Genomic DNA, 14,956 nt, shown 5'->3' with positions numbered 1-14,956 from the left:
TATTTTGTTAATGAAACCAAGTGCCCAAATGGGGCATTCATGTCTTGTGTGTTGTACTCAAAACATCACATCTGAAATCCAGAAGGCAGTTTGTGAGAGGGATGAATCAATGTCCATTTCAGGTTAATTCTAATGCTTCAATGAAAAATATCAGTCCCACTTGAAAGGCTTTAAAAGGCAAAACAAAGCACGCTGAAACAAAAAGAAATACCAATAAATACATTATTTTTTTGTGGAAATAAGAACAGTAGGTGGTTTTACAGCAAGCACATAGTTAGCAGCCACTTTGCACAAAAAAGAGACAAGTAACCCAGATATAACAAGATACATTAACTTTTTTTAAACACCTTTAACCTGATGATGGCATTCGGCAGAAGTGAACGCCACAAACACGACAGCGTATAAACTTGGCAACCGACTTTTTTTTTTTTTTTTTGCAAGGGGGACAAAGCGTATACTGTGAGATGAGTTGATGACCCGGACACACTGTTCGTGGCGGGGACCACGATAATGATGACAGTGACGAGGGTCAACAATCGCGCCAACTCTGTTCAACGATAGCAGAAACTCTCTTCTCGTACTCTCGCTTGTTTTCCTGGTACAGCTGCGCCGCCTGGCTGTTGGCTGGACTGTTTGGGTTGGGCTCATCGAGTAAAGACTTCAGAAAACACAACAAGCATGTCAGTGGATCACAACAGCCAGCATCATAAATGTGGCATTTGCTACCTGTATTGACGTTAATATTGAAGACACATCATAAGTGGGACTCCAACGATTCTGAAGTATATCTAAGCATATGCTGCCATCGGCGTATACTGCAAAAAGGAGGAAACAAAGTGTGTTAACTATTGATGGTATAAGACTACTTCATTATATAATAATACAGCATAAGGACAACTGACCCCCACTGACTTACCATTAGGATGAAACATTTTAGAGACAAATCTCACTGTTGGAGGCTTATTTGGATATTCCTCTGTGAACTCTATGGTAAGTTTGAATGTTCCTATAAGATGGAAAAAAAACATCAGCACTGCAGAAAACTATCAAGGATAACTGCTAGGGCATCACAAGGTGATTTCCACACATAGGTTGAATTATTTTTTTTTGGGGGGGGGGGGGCCCACACTCAAGTACTACTTTGGCACTACAGTATCTTGTGGCATCAAAGTGACAATGCCTTACCAGTATTTCTGTGTGTTTTATTACCCAGTACCAAAAACAGTTATTTTTTTTAAGATCATGGACATGTAATCCAATAAACCAAGACTTCTATTATTCAAAGTGAGGATCCTTTGTAGATTAATCAAGTACATTGACAAAACCTGAATAACTGTAGACGACTTACCATCTTCAAAAGGAGTTCCCTCTGGCCTAAAACAGATAAACAAGTTAGTGAGTTGTCAAATGTGAGAATCTTGTTTCATTATAGTTGAGAGCCAATTTACCCAAAAATGACAGCATTCCACACCATTATATTGTTTTCTGAGGGGGCCCCACTGACTCCAGCTGGAGGATCTTCTTGCAGCCTGACGAATTAGAGGCCAGAAGTGAGTTGATGTAACAATAGTGTCGTGATGGATCACACTATATTACTAGTAATCTATGGGTATTTTTTCGAGGTTTGGGTTTGACACGAATATGAATGTTTACTTTCAGTATCTAAAAGCACCACCTGAAATACTTACTGGCAAGGCGAACCTTGGCCGTACGCATCAGGGGCTAAAATGCTAACACTGGTATCGACGTAGGGTTTTTTTTTCAACATTTATAATGCACCCCGCCAGTATCTAACCTCGTTGACTTTACACTTTAAACAAAACAGCACCCTGACAAAAGAAAGAGTTGCTCGAAAACACCAGATAATTTGATGACAGCGAGTAAATATAACAACCCTCACGGGGTAGCCCTCGGGTTGCTAATGTTAGCTTTTAGCTACTTGCCTTGTTTGCGTCTCCCTTACCGTTTAAAATCTCTCATTAAACGTCGTCTCGCCGGAGTTGACATCCTGCTCACGCTTGAATGTACGTATCGGGGGCACAGGAGACTGAGCTAAAGTCGAGGGAAGTGTGTTTTTTAGTCAATGTAAGTGATTAGTTTGTACACTAAGCTAACTCGACGCCGATTGTTAGTTTGTCAAATATTTGGCTGCCTACGGACACAACCATAAGTATTAGAAAGGGGACACTGTTGCCATGTGGCCCAACTTTACTGACTTATACATAGCGATAACCGAGTAATTTTCTATCCTGGTGTGAGTGGATACACGGATGTTAATGTATATGCGTGATAAGTGTAATATCGTCTTACTGAAAGCAACCGCATTTGATGCCGTTCGCCGCACAAATGGAACATTCCAGAAACGATTACGTCATACGTCAACCGCCCATACTTCATGTTTGCATACTTGCATTTTCTAAGGCTTTATATATGTACACCTCTTTAAGATTATTAAACTGTAATATAGTTTCTTTTTTTCATGCTTCACTCGCTTTAAATACAGCGACGTCAGCCGAAAACAGCTATCACGGAATTATATTATTACTAGTGGCCACGAGATGGCGTGCTGCTCCACTCGTTGGCGTTTACAGTCTGTGGGCACCAAGGCAAAGAAAAAGGCACCACACTTAACGAAGTGACTTTTGTATCTCTTTTTCGCAACTTGGGGATGAGGGTTCGATTCCGAGTACGGGCTCCGCATTTCGACGACGACACCACAGATGCTGAACACTAGTCGATTTCCATCAGGGTGTATATTAAGACACACCTGCGTTGACATAAAAAAAAACCCCAAAAAAGACAAACACGCCTTCTTGTGTGTCGAGTGAAAACGTAACGATTCACTTTTTTTCTGCACTTCATATTCCCCGAAATCGTGTTCACTCACTTTTTTGCAGACAAAAAGAAAGAAAAAAAAACTTTTCGGCACGGAGGGACCAATCGCTTCCCAGGAAAATGTGACTGCTCGGAATTCCCCACGCATTATTGGAGAGAACGTCAGCGTTGTGCCAGGCAGGGAGCCGCGGCAAGAGGTTTCAACCGCTGCCCGCTCATGTCGCCTCGGCTCGCCCTCTGTCTCGGGATAATGCTGTTATTTTTCTTATTTTTATTACCAAAGACGGGAGCGTCTCAGTAATCATCCTCTCCGAAGGGTGAGTGTTCATATTACCCATATTTCGCAGTTGTAATGTAAAAAGTGCGTGTTCCCATTTATTGCGTTTAAATGCGGCTGTTAAGGGATTGGGTCTGCTAATGGGATTAGGCTGGATGACATAACAACAAATGATTCCTAATAAGAGACATGGTCTAAAGTTCATCCAATTTTAATCATATGATGTGAGTGCTTGCTGTTGCCTGGTTACATGCGCTGCTGTAGACCAGTGGGTCTCAAACTTTTTACACTAAGTAGTGTACCACATAAAAAAAATCCTTTTCTCTTTCAAGTACCACCAGTGTCATGACAACATGAAAATACAGGAGCATAGTGGACCCAAGTGTTCATAAAAACAAGAAAGAGATTTTATTCATTGAAAGTATATTTAATATTATCCTAAACCACAGTGACACGATACTGTTTGATTTCTCCAGTGTCTAATTGTCATCAATTTACCCGGTGAAATGTACATTAATGCTGGCATTTTGCAATTTACTAAACATCCTTTTGACTGACACTTCACATATTCCAACAATGTTTTCTCAATCACTAGCTTGGGCAAATGACATGGGTTCGCTTAGGCTATTGACAACTGGAGGATTGTGTGACATTGTGATGAAAAGGCCTACCTACAGTGTAGGTAGGCCTGTACAACCTGCGACTTGTGCGGTATTGACAGCATTTAATCATTAAAAATCTGCATTCAAATTTGCAATGAAAAGATAAAGGTTCTCCATCTGTGACAGTCACAAACCCAAATTTCAGTATCAGTCTTCCAGTTTGTGACGTGTGTGTGAGTGTGTGTGCGTGCGTGTGCGTGCGTGCGCATGTGTGCAATTGATAATTGATAATGACGAAAAACCTGTAAATGTTGAATATCATGACCTACCTACTCTCGTCCAATTCAGTCCGTGAAAATATAAAAATGATTGGCACAAATTTGGGATTTGATTGGCATTAAAGTTGAGCTCCTGCAAGGAAAAAACATTGCCACGTCAACAAAACCAAAAATATTGCGATGATCGCTCATATATTTTTACCGTCTGAACTGGACAAGAGTAGGAATGTACATATTAATGTTGATGGTGATTGGTCACCATTTTCATACATTTAGCAACGCTTACGTTTTGTTAGACTCCAGGGGCAGGCAGGCTGACAGTTGGCGATGGCTTACACCACTACAGCTGTCGAGGCAGCAATTAGAGTTTGGCTGCTCAACAGACGAGGTTAGCGGGAGATTCTTACCGGCCAGACATGGGGCTCCAGCCGAGTGTGGCCGCTTTCGATGCATCAGATTCGAGTGGTGTGGGTGCACTCCCTGGAGGTGGACTTGGAAAAAAATAAGTCAAGCTAATACTTATAGATTGAAATCGAATTTATAACGACCTATGAACAATTAAGCTTATGAAAAGCCTCTCAGAACGCATTGTGTTTGCAGCCCTTAGTGATGGAAAAAAACGGATCCAGCATGCGAGAGACTGCATGTAAACTGCTCATTTCCTCATTCCCTAATAAAGTGATTAGCCATAGAGAGTCTAATCAAGGCAGCGTGATGGTCGACTGGTCAGCACGTTCGCCACACAGTGCAGAGGTGCAGGGTTCGATTCCAGCTCCGGCCTTCCTGTGTAGAGTTTGCATGCTCTCCCCGTGCCTGTGTGGATTTTCTCCGGATACTCCGGTTTCCTCCCACATTCCAAAAACATGCATGGCAGTTTGAATGGAGCACTCTAAATCGTCCCGAGGTGTGATTGTGAGCGCTCATGGTTGTTTGTCTATGTGTGCCCTGCAATTGGCTGGCAATCAGTTCAGCGTGTACCCCACCTACTGTCCAAAGACTGCTGGGATATGCTCCAGCATGCGCGCGACCCTCATGAAGATCAGTGCTCCTCACCTAACAATATCCTTCGACAAATAATGTTGCCATATTGTACTGAGCAGCCAGGAAAGAAAGTACGCAACTGTGTTGCAAGTTCCATTTTCTCTCTGTTGTGTTTAGCATGTATGCCTCACACCTTTGTGTTCGTGTTTGAATTTTGACCCCTGGCCTCTGTGGGGTTTTACATGTTCTGTGGCTATTCAGTCTTGCTTCTCCATTCCAAAACGCTTGTTATCTTAATCGAAGACTCTAAATTGTTCATGTACGTGAACGGTTGTTTGTCTATATGTGCCTTGCGATGAGCCAGCAACCAGTCTTGGGTGCCCCTTGCTTCTCACCCAAAAGTCAGCTGGGATAGGCTCCATCTCACCTGTGACCCTAATGAAGGGCACCCAGTAGAGAAAATGGTTGGATGGTCATCATCACATCAACCCTTTTTATTGTGACTGGCAGTCTGTGTTTCTGTGGTATAATCTTTGCATACTTGTTTTGTGTTGACATTGAATTTGCTCACAGTTAATATTCAGTGTGTCTTATTGACATTGCCATCTTTGCTTAAAAACAAGGTGGCCACAAGCACCTTATGGGTTTCTCCAGTTGCTGTGTGAGTATTTTGTTGCCTAAAAGAGGCACGTTGACTTATGTCACCATGTCATGAATCATTAGATAATCATTACAAAATTTCCCCCATCAGGACAGTAGTAGCAGATTTTATGTGATGTGGTGTAAAAGCACAGGTCCTTATGGAAGGCCGCTGCCTTCACATGATGTCACCCTCTTTGCTTCATTTTTTGCCAAGATAGGATTTTAGAGGAATGTGAATAGAAAACCTCTATGAACGTCCTCGGTTTTATTTACTTACTTACAACATTGCTGTACAGTACACTATTCTGTGTGGGATCTATACGAGTTTCCCGGGGAGTCTCAAATGTTTCCCAGATGTTTACATTTTTGGCCAAAGATGTTTTTGTCATGGGACGCCCGACCTCATTGGTCTCCAGATCCCTTCAGAGAAGGCGGCAGTGACGCTGGTGGTGGGAGGGGGAGACCGAACGACAGACAACAATCCCCCTTAGTGCTCCCTCCTTCCGTCCAGTTTTCCCATGGTGGGATCGCTGGGTGAGGGATAATTGGAAACTTCAATCCACTGAAAGCAATTATCCCTACAGAGAGTTTCCAAATATACTCCAGCGAAGTCTCGCCCACTGCCATTTGTTTTTACACCATCCCACCATGCTGTTGCCATCTGATATGCTCATCGGTGTGTTTGTGTATGTGCAGATTAGAGAATGCGTGGCTTCCTGGCAGCCTTCTTATCCCGTGACAGCTAAGTCACTCCTCCAGTGTGATCCTGCAGAGCAAAGACTCTGCCCTTTTTTTCATTGACCAAAGCTCCTCGGGCCTTTCTTGTCCTGCTTGTCTGAAGTCTGCTCGGCCTCCTTAATAGCCCTCCGCGTATCGATCGGGCCACATAAAAAAGACAAACTGAGCTCACAAGCTATTTAGAAGGCAGCACTGCTCAGGTTTCAAAAAAGCTTTCACAACAGTTCAGTCACAGAAGAGAACAATATGTTCAAATGCATTCCCTTTTTTGTGAAGTTTCCTTTTGGGGAATGATGTGGAAAATTTGCGGCATAACACATTCGGTTGTCAGAAGAAGTCGCCTCACTTACCTACCCGAAGCAACACCCAGTTTTCCCTCCTATCTCAGTTAAGTAGTTTGCTGGATGCTTGACTGCTCAACCTATCCTAGTCATCCACCCACCAATCTTTCTGACTACAGACGTACTGAATTCTAAATAAATCCTACATACATACTGTAACTATGCTAACTACCACACACAACCACACACCAACCTACCTCCCTTTTCCACAGACCCTATAAAAACTCCTATGTGTCCTGAGTATATGAGATATAATAATACTAACAGTCTGTGGTCATTACTGTAGTAGGTTACATTTATTTCCCTTCAGGACTGCCGTACTCTGTCATTTGACACCTGAGTCGTAACCACAAGGTGGCAATGTTCATAACGCTTTGACTCCACCGTCTCACGAGATGGCCAATTCAACCAATGACATGCACTCACAATTGCAGGAACCCACTTGCGAAAAAGAGAAACAAAACTCTCTAACTTCCCCTTTTGTTGGTTAAAAAAAAAACAATTGTCGCTCGCTGTAGCGCATTCCTGTCATCTGAAGCCTCGTTGGGGGAACTGCTGCTCTAGAGAGTTCCTTTTAATGATGAAAGCTGAATTCTACCACATCAGACATGCTGTAGGCCACTGCTGCTGCTGCTGCTGCTGTTGCTGTGCATGACGTCAGGTTGAGAGAAGGGAGAGGCAAGGGAGGTTTCACCTGCTGCCTCATTCCTCTCTCACAGTTCATGTCTGGCAATCATATGACCAACAATGTCACCATGTATGACTTTCTCCTTCACTGTGTGTCATCGCTTAAGGTGACGTTTTTATGAAGGGAATTGGCCAGTTTTTAACACCAGGTACCTAAGGATGCAACACAGAATTTCACAATACTGTATACATTTATCAGTAATGTCACTGTTTTCAATGTATCTGTGGTAAAGTCTTTTTGGAGTCTTCTTTCAAAGTTAACTTTAAAAACAGTGCGGTGAGCTAACTGCCCAAATTGTACATTAATCATTGTATAATAATGAATACCATGTTCTTGTTTACATAGAGGGGGCTGAAAGATATTCTCACCTTTAGTTTTGGTGTGACCAACTGCATTGCAATTTTCCATTTGGATAATCTGTAGCAAACTCAACTGCTAAATTTTGATACTGTATATCTAGTGTAATTTATAAACTTCAAAAAAAAATACTTTCACGTCTGACTGGAAAGCTGCTAATTAACACATGAACCTGCATCACTGAGGTTAAACCTCAGTGATGCACGTCCGCCTCAGAGTGCAGAGGTTCAGGGTTTGATTAAGGGCCCTGGCCTTTATATGTGGCGTTTGCATGTTCAGCTTGTGCCTGTGTGGGTTTTCTTCCTCTCCGTTTTCAAAACCATCCATGTTAGGTGCATTGAACACTCTGGAACTGTCTATAGATGTGATGGTGAGTGTCATTAGTCGTATGTGTATTTGTGCGCTGCGATCGGCTGACAACTGGTTCAGGGTGTGCCCGACCCACTGCCCGAAGACAGCTGGGAAAGGCTCCAGCACGCCCACGACCCTCGTGGGGATAAGCGTATCAGAAAATGGATGGATGGATGGTCTTAAACTTGCTTTAGTTTCAGATCAGACCTGCTTGCTTCATTGACATGATTACTGCGTTTACATCTTAGTGAAGTATTGAAAATACAAGTATTTGGCTTATTACATTGGGAACTTGAAACGTTTTCTTTGTGCTTTCGTGTCTGTCTCAAGTTTGAAGCGTCAGGTAGTTTATCTGGCTAACTTGTCATAAAGCAGTGTGAACAGCTGTCTATCAAGTTAGCTTGCTTTATTTTTTATTACATAATTCAAGATGTAAAAATAATTTCTTGTTGATGTAGAGGTTATTAAAAGGAGGTAAGGATTCTGTGCTTGTGTTAGCTATAAACCTGATAATCTCCCTTTTCTTATTTCTTGTCAGCTGATCTGTATCCAGCTAAATTAGCATAACTACTGCACGCTTTATGAAGATGGAGTTTGCAGAATTGGAAACTCTGCTGTTTGTCTTTCTGTGCCAAATTGTAAACAATTTATGAGCACTTGTCAACACTGTCTGAAAGCTGCAGTTAGCTTAGCTTGCTAAAGTAGCATAAAAAGCTAGGGACGGTTACGAATAAAACTTATGAATGTATAAACTGCAGCTCAGTTAATTGTGGAGTTCATGCTTATTTGTCTTCTTACAGTTGGAACGTTCAACATTTTCTATCACTTGTTTCAAATATGATGCTAGAGTTGTCTTAAATGGCTAAAATGGCAGGAATAAAAGGAGAAAGTACTTATAAACTTGCTAACTACCATGCTTTCTTTCTTGACTGACGATTACACAGGATGTTTAAAATTGTCCTGACTTTTTTTAATAGTGGGAATTAAGTGGCATTTGTGTGTTTCCCCTGCTTGGGCAACATACAACACGACCTTTGACTTTGCCTCCATTGCGATGAATCACTCTGGCAGCACGTCATGTGATTACTTAACCATACTGGTTTGAGATTTTTATGAAGCCTGAGCGCTTGCAGTGTAGTCAGCGCTGATGTACATTTGAGGTGTGGCTTGGTTTGACAGGTTCTATTTTACTGGAACCGCAAATTTTTTTTCTTTTGAGGTAATGCAAGTACAACACACATCCTCAAGATTCATTGAATAATTCAACTGGATTATAATCCCGGACCTAAGTGACAAGTGTGGAGTATATGATTGTTGCGGCCGGGCCTGCTGATGTTGTTGCTGTTGCTGTTGAGCAACCTCCAACTGGGTCCCAAAGTGGCTCCTAAAGCCGCAGCGACCCGGCTACCTGCAGACCCAGTTGTCGGCTGTTGACTGGGAACTGTTCGTAGCACGAAGGCACGCCCAACACCGCTTGGAGGGCGTTCCCGAGTTGGGCTGCTGGTGTTGTAATAATCATGAGCTTGAGCTCTACCAGTCTTGCCATTGGAGTAAACTGGAACTGTTGTGCTGTTTACAACTGAATAATGCGTGTTTATGTGGTTTTCATGGAAGAGAACTCTTGTGTATGATGATATCTGACTATGGAGATCAAAGTATGAGTTGCACTCAGCTAGTGCATTCTCCTGCAGCCACTGGCCATTTTTCGTTGAAGCAATTAGGGCAATGCCCCACAAGGTCCAGCAGATTGAACTGTTTTTTATTTAGCATTTGTGTGATTCACCTGTGAAATTCTCATAAATCTGAATGTTTTTTTCTCATTAATTTCCTGTCTCTCTCCCTGTCTTTTTTCTGTCGTGTGGCAGTGATAAAGAACCCATGACATACGATGTGCCGTTCGCTTATTTATTTTTTTGATGAATTTTTTTTTTTTTTTTTTTTATACATTAACAGGTCAAATAGTCTGTTCTGTTGTTTGACACGGTATGTGGGAGATATTTGTCCCCAAATTAATTTGTGGGAAGGCCAGTCCATATCCGTCAGTGTTGTTGTTGTTTCCATTGAACGCGAATGAGCCATCATTTCTCATTAAAAAATGGGAAATTAAAAAATTAAAAAATGGAAAATAAGCCTTTTTCTGATCTTCTATTATGTATTTGTTAAACACAAGTCGTGAATCAAAATCTGACTGTAATTTGTTTTCCTCTGGCTTGTTTTGCCTTCATCTCCTGCCGCGACCGCTTCTTCTTCTATGTCGGTGCAGCAGCGGACAAAGAGGAGGAGAAGATCAGATAAGGGCTTCTATTCCATATTTAAACGTGACTTTTATTATGAGAAAGGTTTAACTTGATCAGTCTTCACAGATGGATATCCTTCATTATTAATAATAACAATGACATCATTCTTCTTCTTTAATGAGGAATTATTATCTGCAAAGTGCCACAAAGGATGAGTGTTGTGCTGGTTTTTAGAAGTGCTGATAATCTTTGCCTCTCCCTTGGTCGTCCAGACAGTCCTCCTCTTCTTGACCTCTGAGCCACCAAAATAATTTGCCGTGTCCTCCAAAGCCCCCGTGTATCTCAAGCCTTCAAGGATGTTCTTATCAGAGTTTATGAGTCCACAGTACTCGGGCATAACTCTTAATGGAATGATCTGGATTCCCTGTGCTACTTAAACAATGTCATTCTTTTGTGGACTGCTGACAAGACGAAATAGCGGCATGTGCTGATGATCTGGTGTGTGTCAGTGCAATTGCAGTTGCTCTTTCAAATGGGGACACAGGTTGAAAATAATAAGTGTGTGTTTTCATATAATAAGCAGTGATATCCCCACACACACACCATGTTGATTTGAACCAACGTTGTCGCTTTTCCTCACATTGGATTTGTTTTGCTGAGATTCCTGGTGAGTTCTGATCAATGTTACAAAGTAATACTAATAAACTGTAATCAGACTCAATTGCTTTGTGTAATTGCTTGAGAGCGACATTTCCTTGGCATGATGTTGTATCTTTTCACCTGATTTGGAGTGTGGTCTTCATTTCAGCAAACACCACCATTGTTGTTCAGCTGCATTTCTATTGGGAATAAAAAAATAGCAAATAGCAAGGAAGCGGCCACTGACAGGGGCCATCCAGCCAGGGTAATTGACTTTTTCAATTTCATCAATTTGTTTCAGAGAAATCGGTGAATAACTAACTGCTCTTTATCACGCCGCTTTTTCCTCTCCCTCGCCCACCTTATCCCGCAATTTGTCTTAATCGCCGAACATGCATGGCTTATAATGTCCAAAAACTGTGCTCAGTTAGCACCAAAATGTATGTGTACATATCTACTTATGCCCACTGCAACTTCTGAAACGTCAATCTCTCATGTAGACCTGTTTTTCTTTGATGATAATAATACATTTCATTTACATAGCCCCCTTCAAGACAGCCAATGACTTTTTTGTGTCGGAAAAAAACAAATGAACAAAAAAACTTAACAGCTGGCATAAGGAGTAGCAGCCCGAGGATGAACCCACTGTTCATGCCACAAGCCTCGGCTGGAGTCGCGGCCGGAAGTTTATTGCCACCGGGCTGCCACAGAGCGCAACGGCGGTTAGGTCCAGAGCCCTGGTGTTGCTTTCCAACAATAACCAAGCCCAAGGAGCTTCATGGCAGCACCACAACTTCATCGTCAGAAACAATTTCTACAAATCACTCTCTTCGGCTTGATCCATCCCAATAATTTAGTTTTTCTTAAGTTTTCAAGTTTCACGAGAAAATGCTACCCGACAAAAAAGTAAACAATAGCATTAGGCTCACCTCGTTCCTGCTTTGACGTTCTGAGGTTCACGCCTTCTTTTCTTCAAAAGTGGTAGTTACTAAGACTGCGAAATAGTGTCACAAAATAAGCTTAAAATCTGTCCTTTTTTGGGGGGGTGGGGGTTTTTTCCCGCTGATATCAATTTTAAGAACTATAACATAAGAGCCAAAGTCCAGCCAATTAAAGAGTCCCTTAAAGTTAAAAAAGGAAAAAGTTTGAATCTTTTGAATTTGAATCTCTGCAATGAAACCCAACACAGATGCACTAAGATGCACGCGGACACGAACGATTGAGGTGGAAGGTGGTCTGTAACTAGCCACTTCACAGTGGTGATCTTTGACTTGCCCTGACTAGCTACATCATCCGCAGGTGGACATCTACATGCAGTTCCTTATAGACTAGTTTTGCTTATATTGATCTCCTGCATTGGCCTCCAGCCATGTGGACCTTACACCTCTGCTGTGCTGAATTTAAAGGAATGAGATCAGCCGGGAAGCTCGTCGGCTGTGTTCACGCTCACAGCGCGGCGCAAACGCTCATCTGTAACTGCCATCGGCTGCGAAAAGTCCTAAACAAAGAAAAGTTCACCCACGTGCGCAGTTAGACTGTGCTTTGTGCTGCATTTGGCTGGCCACGAAAGTAGGGCCCGATGTGCATGTCGGTTAGTGTGTGCCAGTGCGCAATTCAAATGACCTTGTTGAGTCAACAAAATGTTGAAAGGCTTGCTTCCTATTTTGAATTCATTTGGGGAAATGCACAAGCGAGGAGCTAAACAGCACTTTGTGGAGTGAGTTACGTTGAGAGCTCTCACAAGTTCACTGTCGCTGTAGTTCCCCCTTTCATTGTCCTCATGGTTCCTTTACTTCCAAAGGAGAACAACAACAACGTATGATTATTCGACAATCTGGAGAGTTCATGTGTGAATGTGACCGCACCAGCTACCTCAATCGTCTTGGACATGCTGGCACATAAAAGGAACAGGGTCCTTGCTCCTTCTTTAAAAAAAAGAAAAAAAAATTTGACTATATTCACAAAAAGCAAACAAAAAACAGCCTTTGTCGGATGTCATAATATGTCAGTTTTTAATTGGCCCAAAGCGAGGGAAGGGAGGAGTGCTTGGTTTGTTTTATTGCCGTGCCAGTCCTCATACTGGATGCAGTTATTATGCATTTATTTTATTTTATTCTTTTAAATGAAATGGCAATCATTTATACTCTTTTACAGATGCCCAAGCTCCAACTTACGGATGCCCTAAACCAGGGGTGGCCAACCAGTGAGCGACTAAGAGCCAATTTTTTTACTGTGTTACTGCAAAGAGCCACATCACACACACCCACACCCACACACACACACACACACACACACACACACACACACACACACACACACACACACACACACGAGCTGCAGTGGTTACTTACTATTTGGCTCAGCTTGCTACCTATTTGACCGACGATCGACTTTTGAAGCGACGAACCTCCCACGACCGACCCGATCGCGCACGTGCCAGCATATACACATGCACACAGGCGGGCGCCCAACCATGCACACGTGCGCATACGCAAGCACGCACGCACGCCGAGATGAGTGACAGCCGGAACGTCACTGAACATGAACGGAATCGAAACACACAGACACACAAAGTTTTTGTTGCCCCTATTTTCTCCTCCCAATGTTCGCGCTCGACTTGGGACCAGTCTGCTGGCTCCGGGTTGATCGCGATTGACGTATTGGACACCCCTGCCTTAAAATCGGAGGTAATTCGCTGACGAGCTTGCCGTTTAGTGCTGAGCACCGTTGTTTGCGCATGAGCGGTGATTCAGTTGTCATATGATTGGTTGCCCTGTATGTCAATCAAGTAACGGGATTGATGATAGGCTGACGTAGTCAGTTCTGTGTATTTATTAACGCCGTTGTTTGAATGGCAGCTCCACTGCCGAGGCGTTTTCGACGCTTGTCATTTGAAAGCCCGGGAGCCGCATTGAGCCGGCCAAAGAGCCGCATGTGGCTCGCGAGCCGCGGGTTGGCCACCCCTGCCCTAAACCATTGCTATATTCAATGCTTTTGTTTACATGAAAAAATAACTTCTAAATTCTGTTTCAGAGCAAAATGTGAATATTTGAAAATAAAAGTTCTAATGTTGATCTTCCCAAAGGTTTTCCAGTCTCATTCCTATTCCTGCCTCACTGATCCAATCTACTTTTGAAGGGGAACCCCATTTATTATGGTGGATACACTACAGACCCACGGGTGAGCGGTGAAAATCTGCAATATGCTAAAAGGAATTTATAGTCCCCTGACACACACGCATGCACACGCACACACACACACACACACACACACACACACACACACACACACACACACACACACACACACACACACACACACACACGATTTGAACACGTCTAAGCTCATTGAAACATACTTCTTCAAGTTTTCTTCACTGTCTCGGTGTCCAGAAATTAGAGGCATCAATCATATAAGATCTCTTTGAGGAAAAGAAAAGAAGGCTCGCTCACACATGGATACCCATCTTTGTAATGGATGTCGTTGACTTGTTCAGGTGTACCTGATCGACTATATGTGTATGCAAAGACCATAATCATCCTCCTGTAGCTTTAAGATGAAGTTTGACATAAAGTGGGTGTACAGACGACAGTGTGTAAAGAGGCTCACCACAGACCGCCACTTCCTGTTTGCTCACATGTCATTTCTCATCAGCGTATTCTCACCAAGTCACAGCTACAGTACATCGATCAACACTGCACAAAGGACTGTGAGGGTGATGATAATGTTCTCCAAATGTTATTTTACAATTTCAGACTGGCAGTCATATGACTCTTCTCATCATATTTGGACTCTCATGCTCTAGTTACGACTTTGTCATAAAATAATCCTTTGACAACTTCTCATCTTTTAATGCTGTATGTTTTATTACGACTGCTATAAGTAGTGCTTGGGTCACTGTCATAACTTAATATTAAAAAATTTTCATTGTTGTACGAACATAACTCTCACTGTACTCATCATCTTGATATTTTACCCCTTACTCCCCCT

The 14,956-nt window shown here is 42.5% G+C and overlaps 1 protein-coding gene across 1 annotated transcript; it reads right to left on the bottom strand.

Moving 5' to 3' along the window:
* Positions 1–207: 207 nt before the first annotated feature.
* Positions 208–2,335, bottom strand: LOC109518709 (ubiquitin-conjugating enzyme E2 A). Its single transcript, XM_019874728.1, has 6 exons — positions 1,964–2,335; positions 1,449–1,529; positions 1,349–1,374; positions 917–1,006; positions 727–815; positions 208–658 (listed from the first exon to the last, which is right to left on the bottom strand). The coding sequence occupies exons 1-6, from the start codon at positions 2,005–2,007 to the stop codon at positions 530–532; spliced, it is 459 nt and encodes a 152-aa protein (XP_019730287.1). The 5' UTR covers positions 2,008–2,335; the 3' UTR covers positions 208–529.
* Positions 2,336–14,956: the final 12,621 nt, after the last annotated feature.

The sequence above is a fragment of the Hippocampus comes genome, unplaced genomic scaffold (genome assembly GCF_001891065.2).
Source record: "Hippocampus comes isolate QL1 unplaced genomic scaffold, H_comes_QL1_v1.1 scaffold118, whole genome shotgun sequence".
NCBI classification, from domain to species: Eukaryota; Metazoa; Chordata; class Actinopteri; order Syngnathiformes; family Syngnathidae; genus Hippocampus; species Hippocampus comes.
Note: the sequence above shows the minus strand (reverse complement) of the source record. Positions and strands in the feature narration are given on the sequence as shown.

Coding starts and splice junctions, on each gene's coding strand:
- LOC109518709 (XM_019874728.1), bottom strand. CDS start 2,007: ATGTCAACTCCGGCGAGACGACGTTTAATGAGAGATTTTAAACG. Junction 1,007..1,348: donor GGGAACTCCTTTTGAAGATG/GTAAGTCGTCTA, acceptor TCCATCTTATAG/GAACATTCAAACTTACCATA. Junction 816..916: donor TAAAATGTTTCATCCTAATG/GTAAGTCAGTGG, acceptor TCCTTTTTGCAG/TATACGCCGATGGCAGCATA.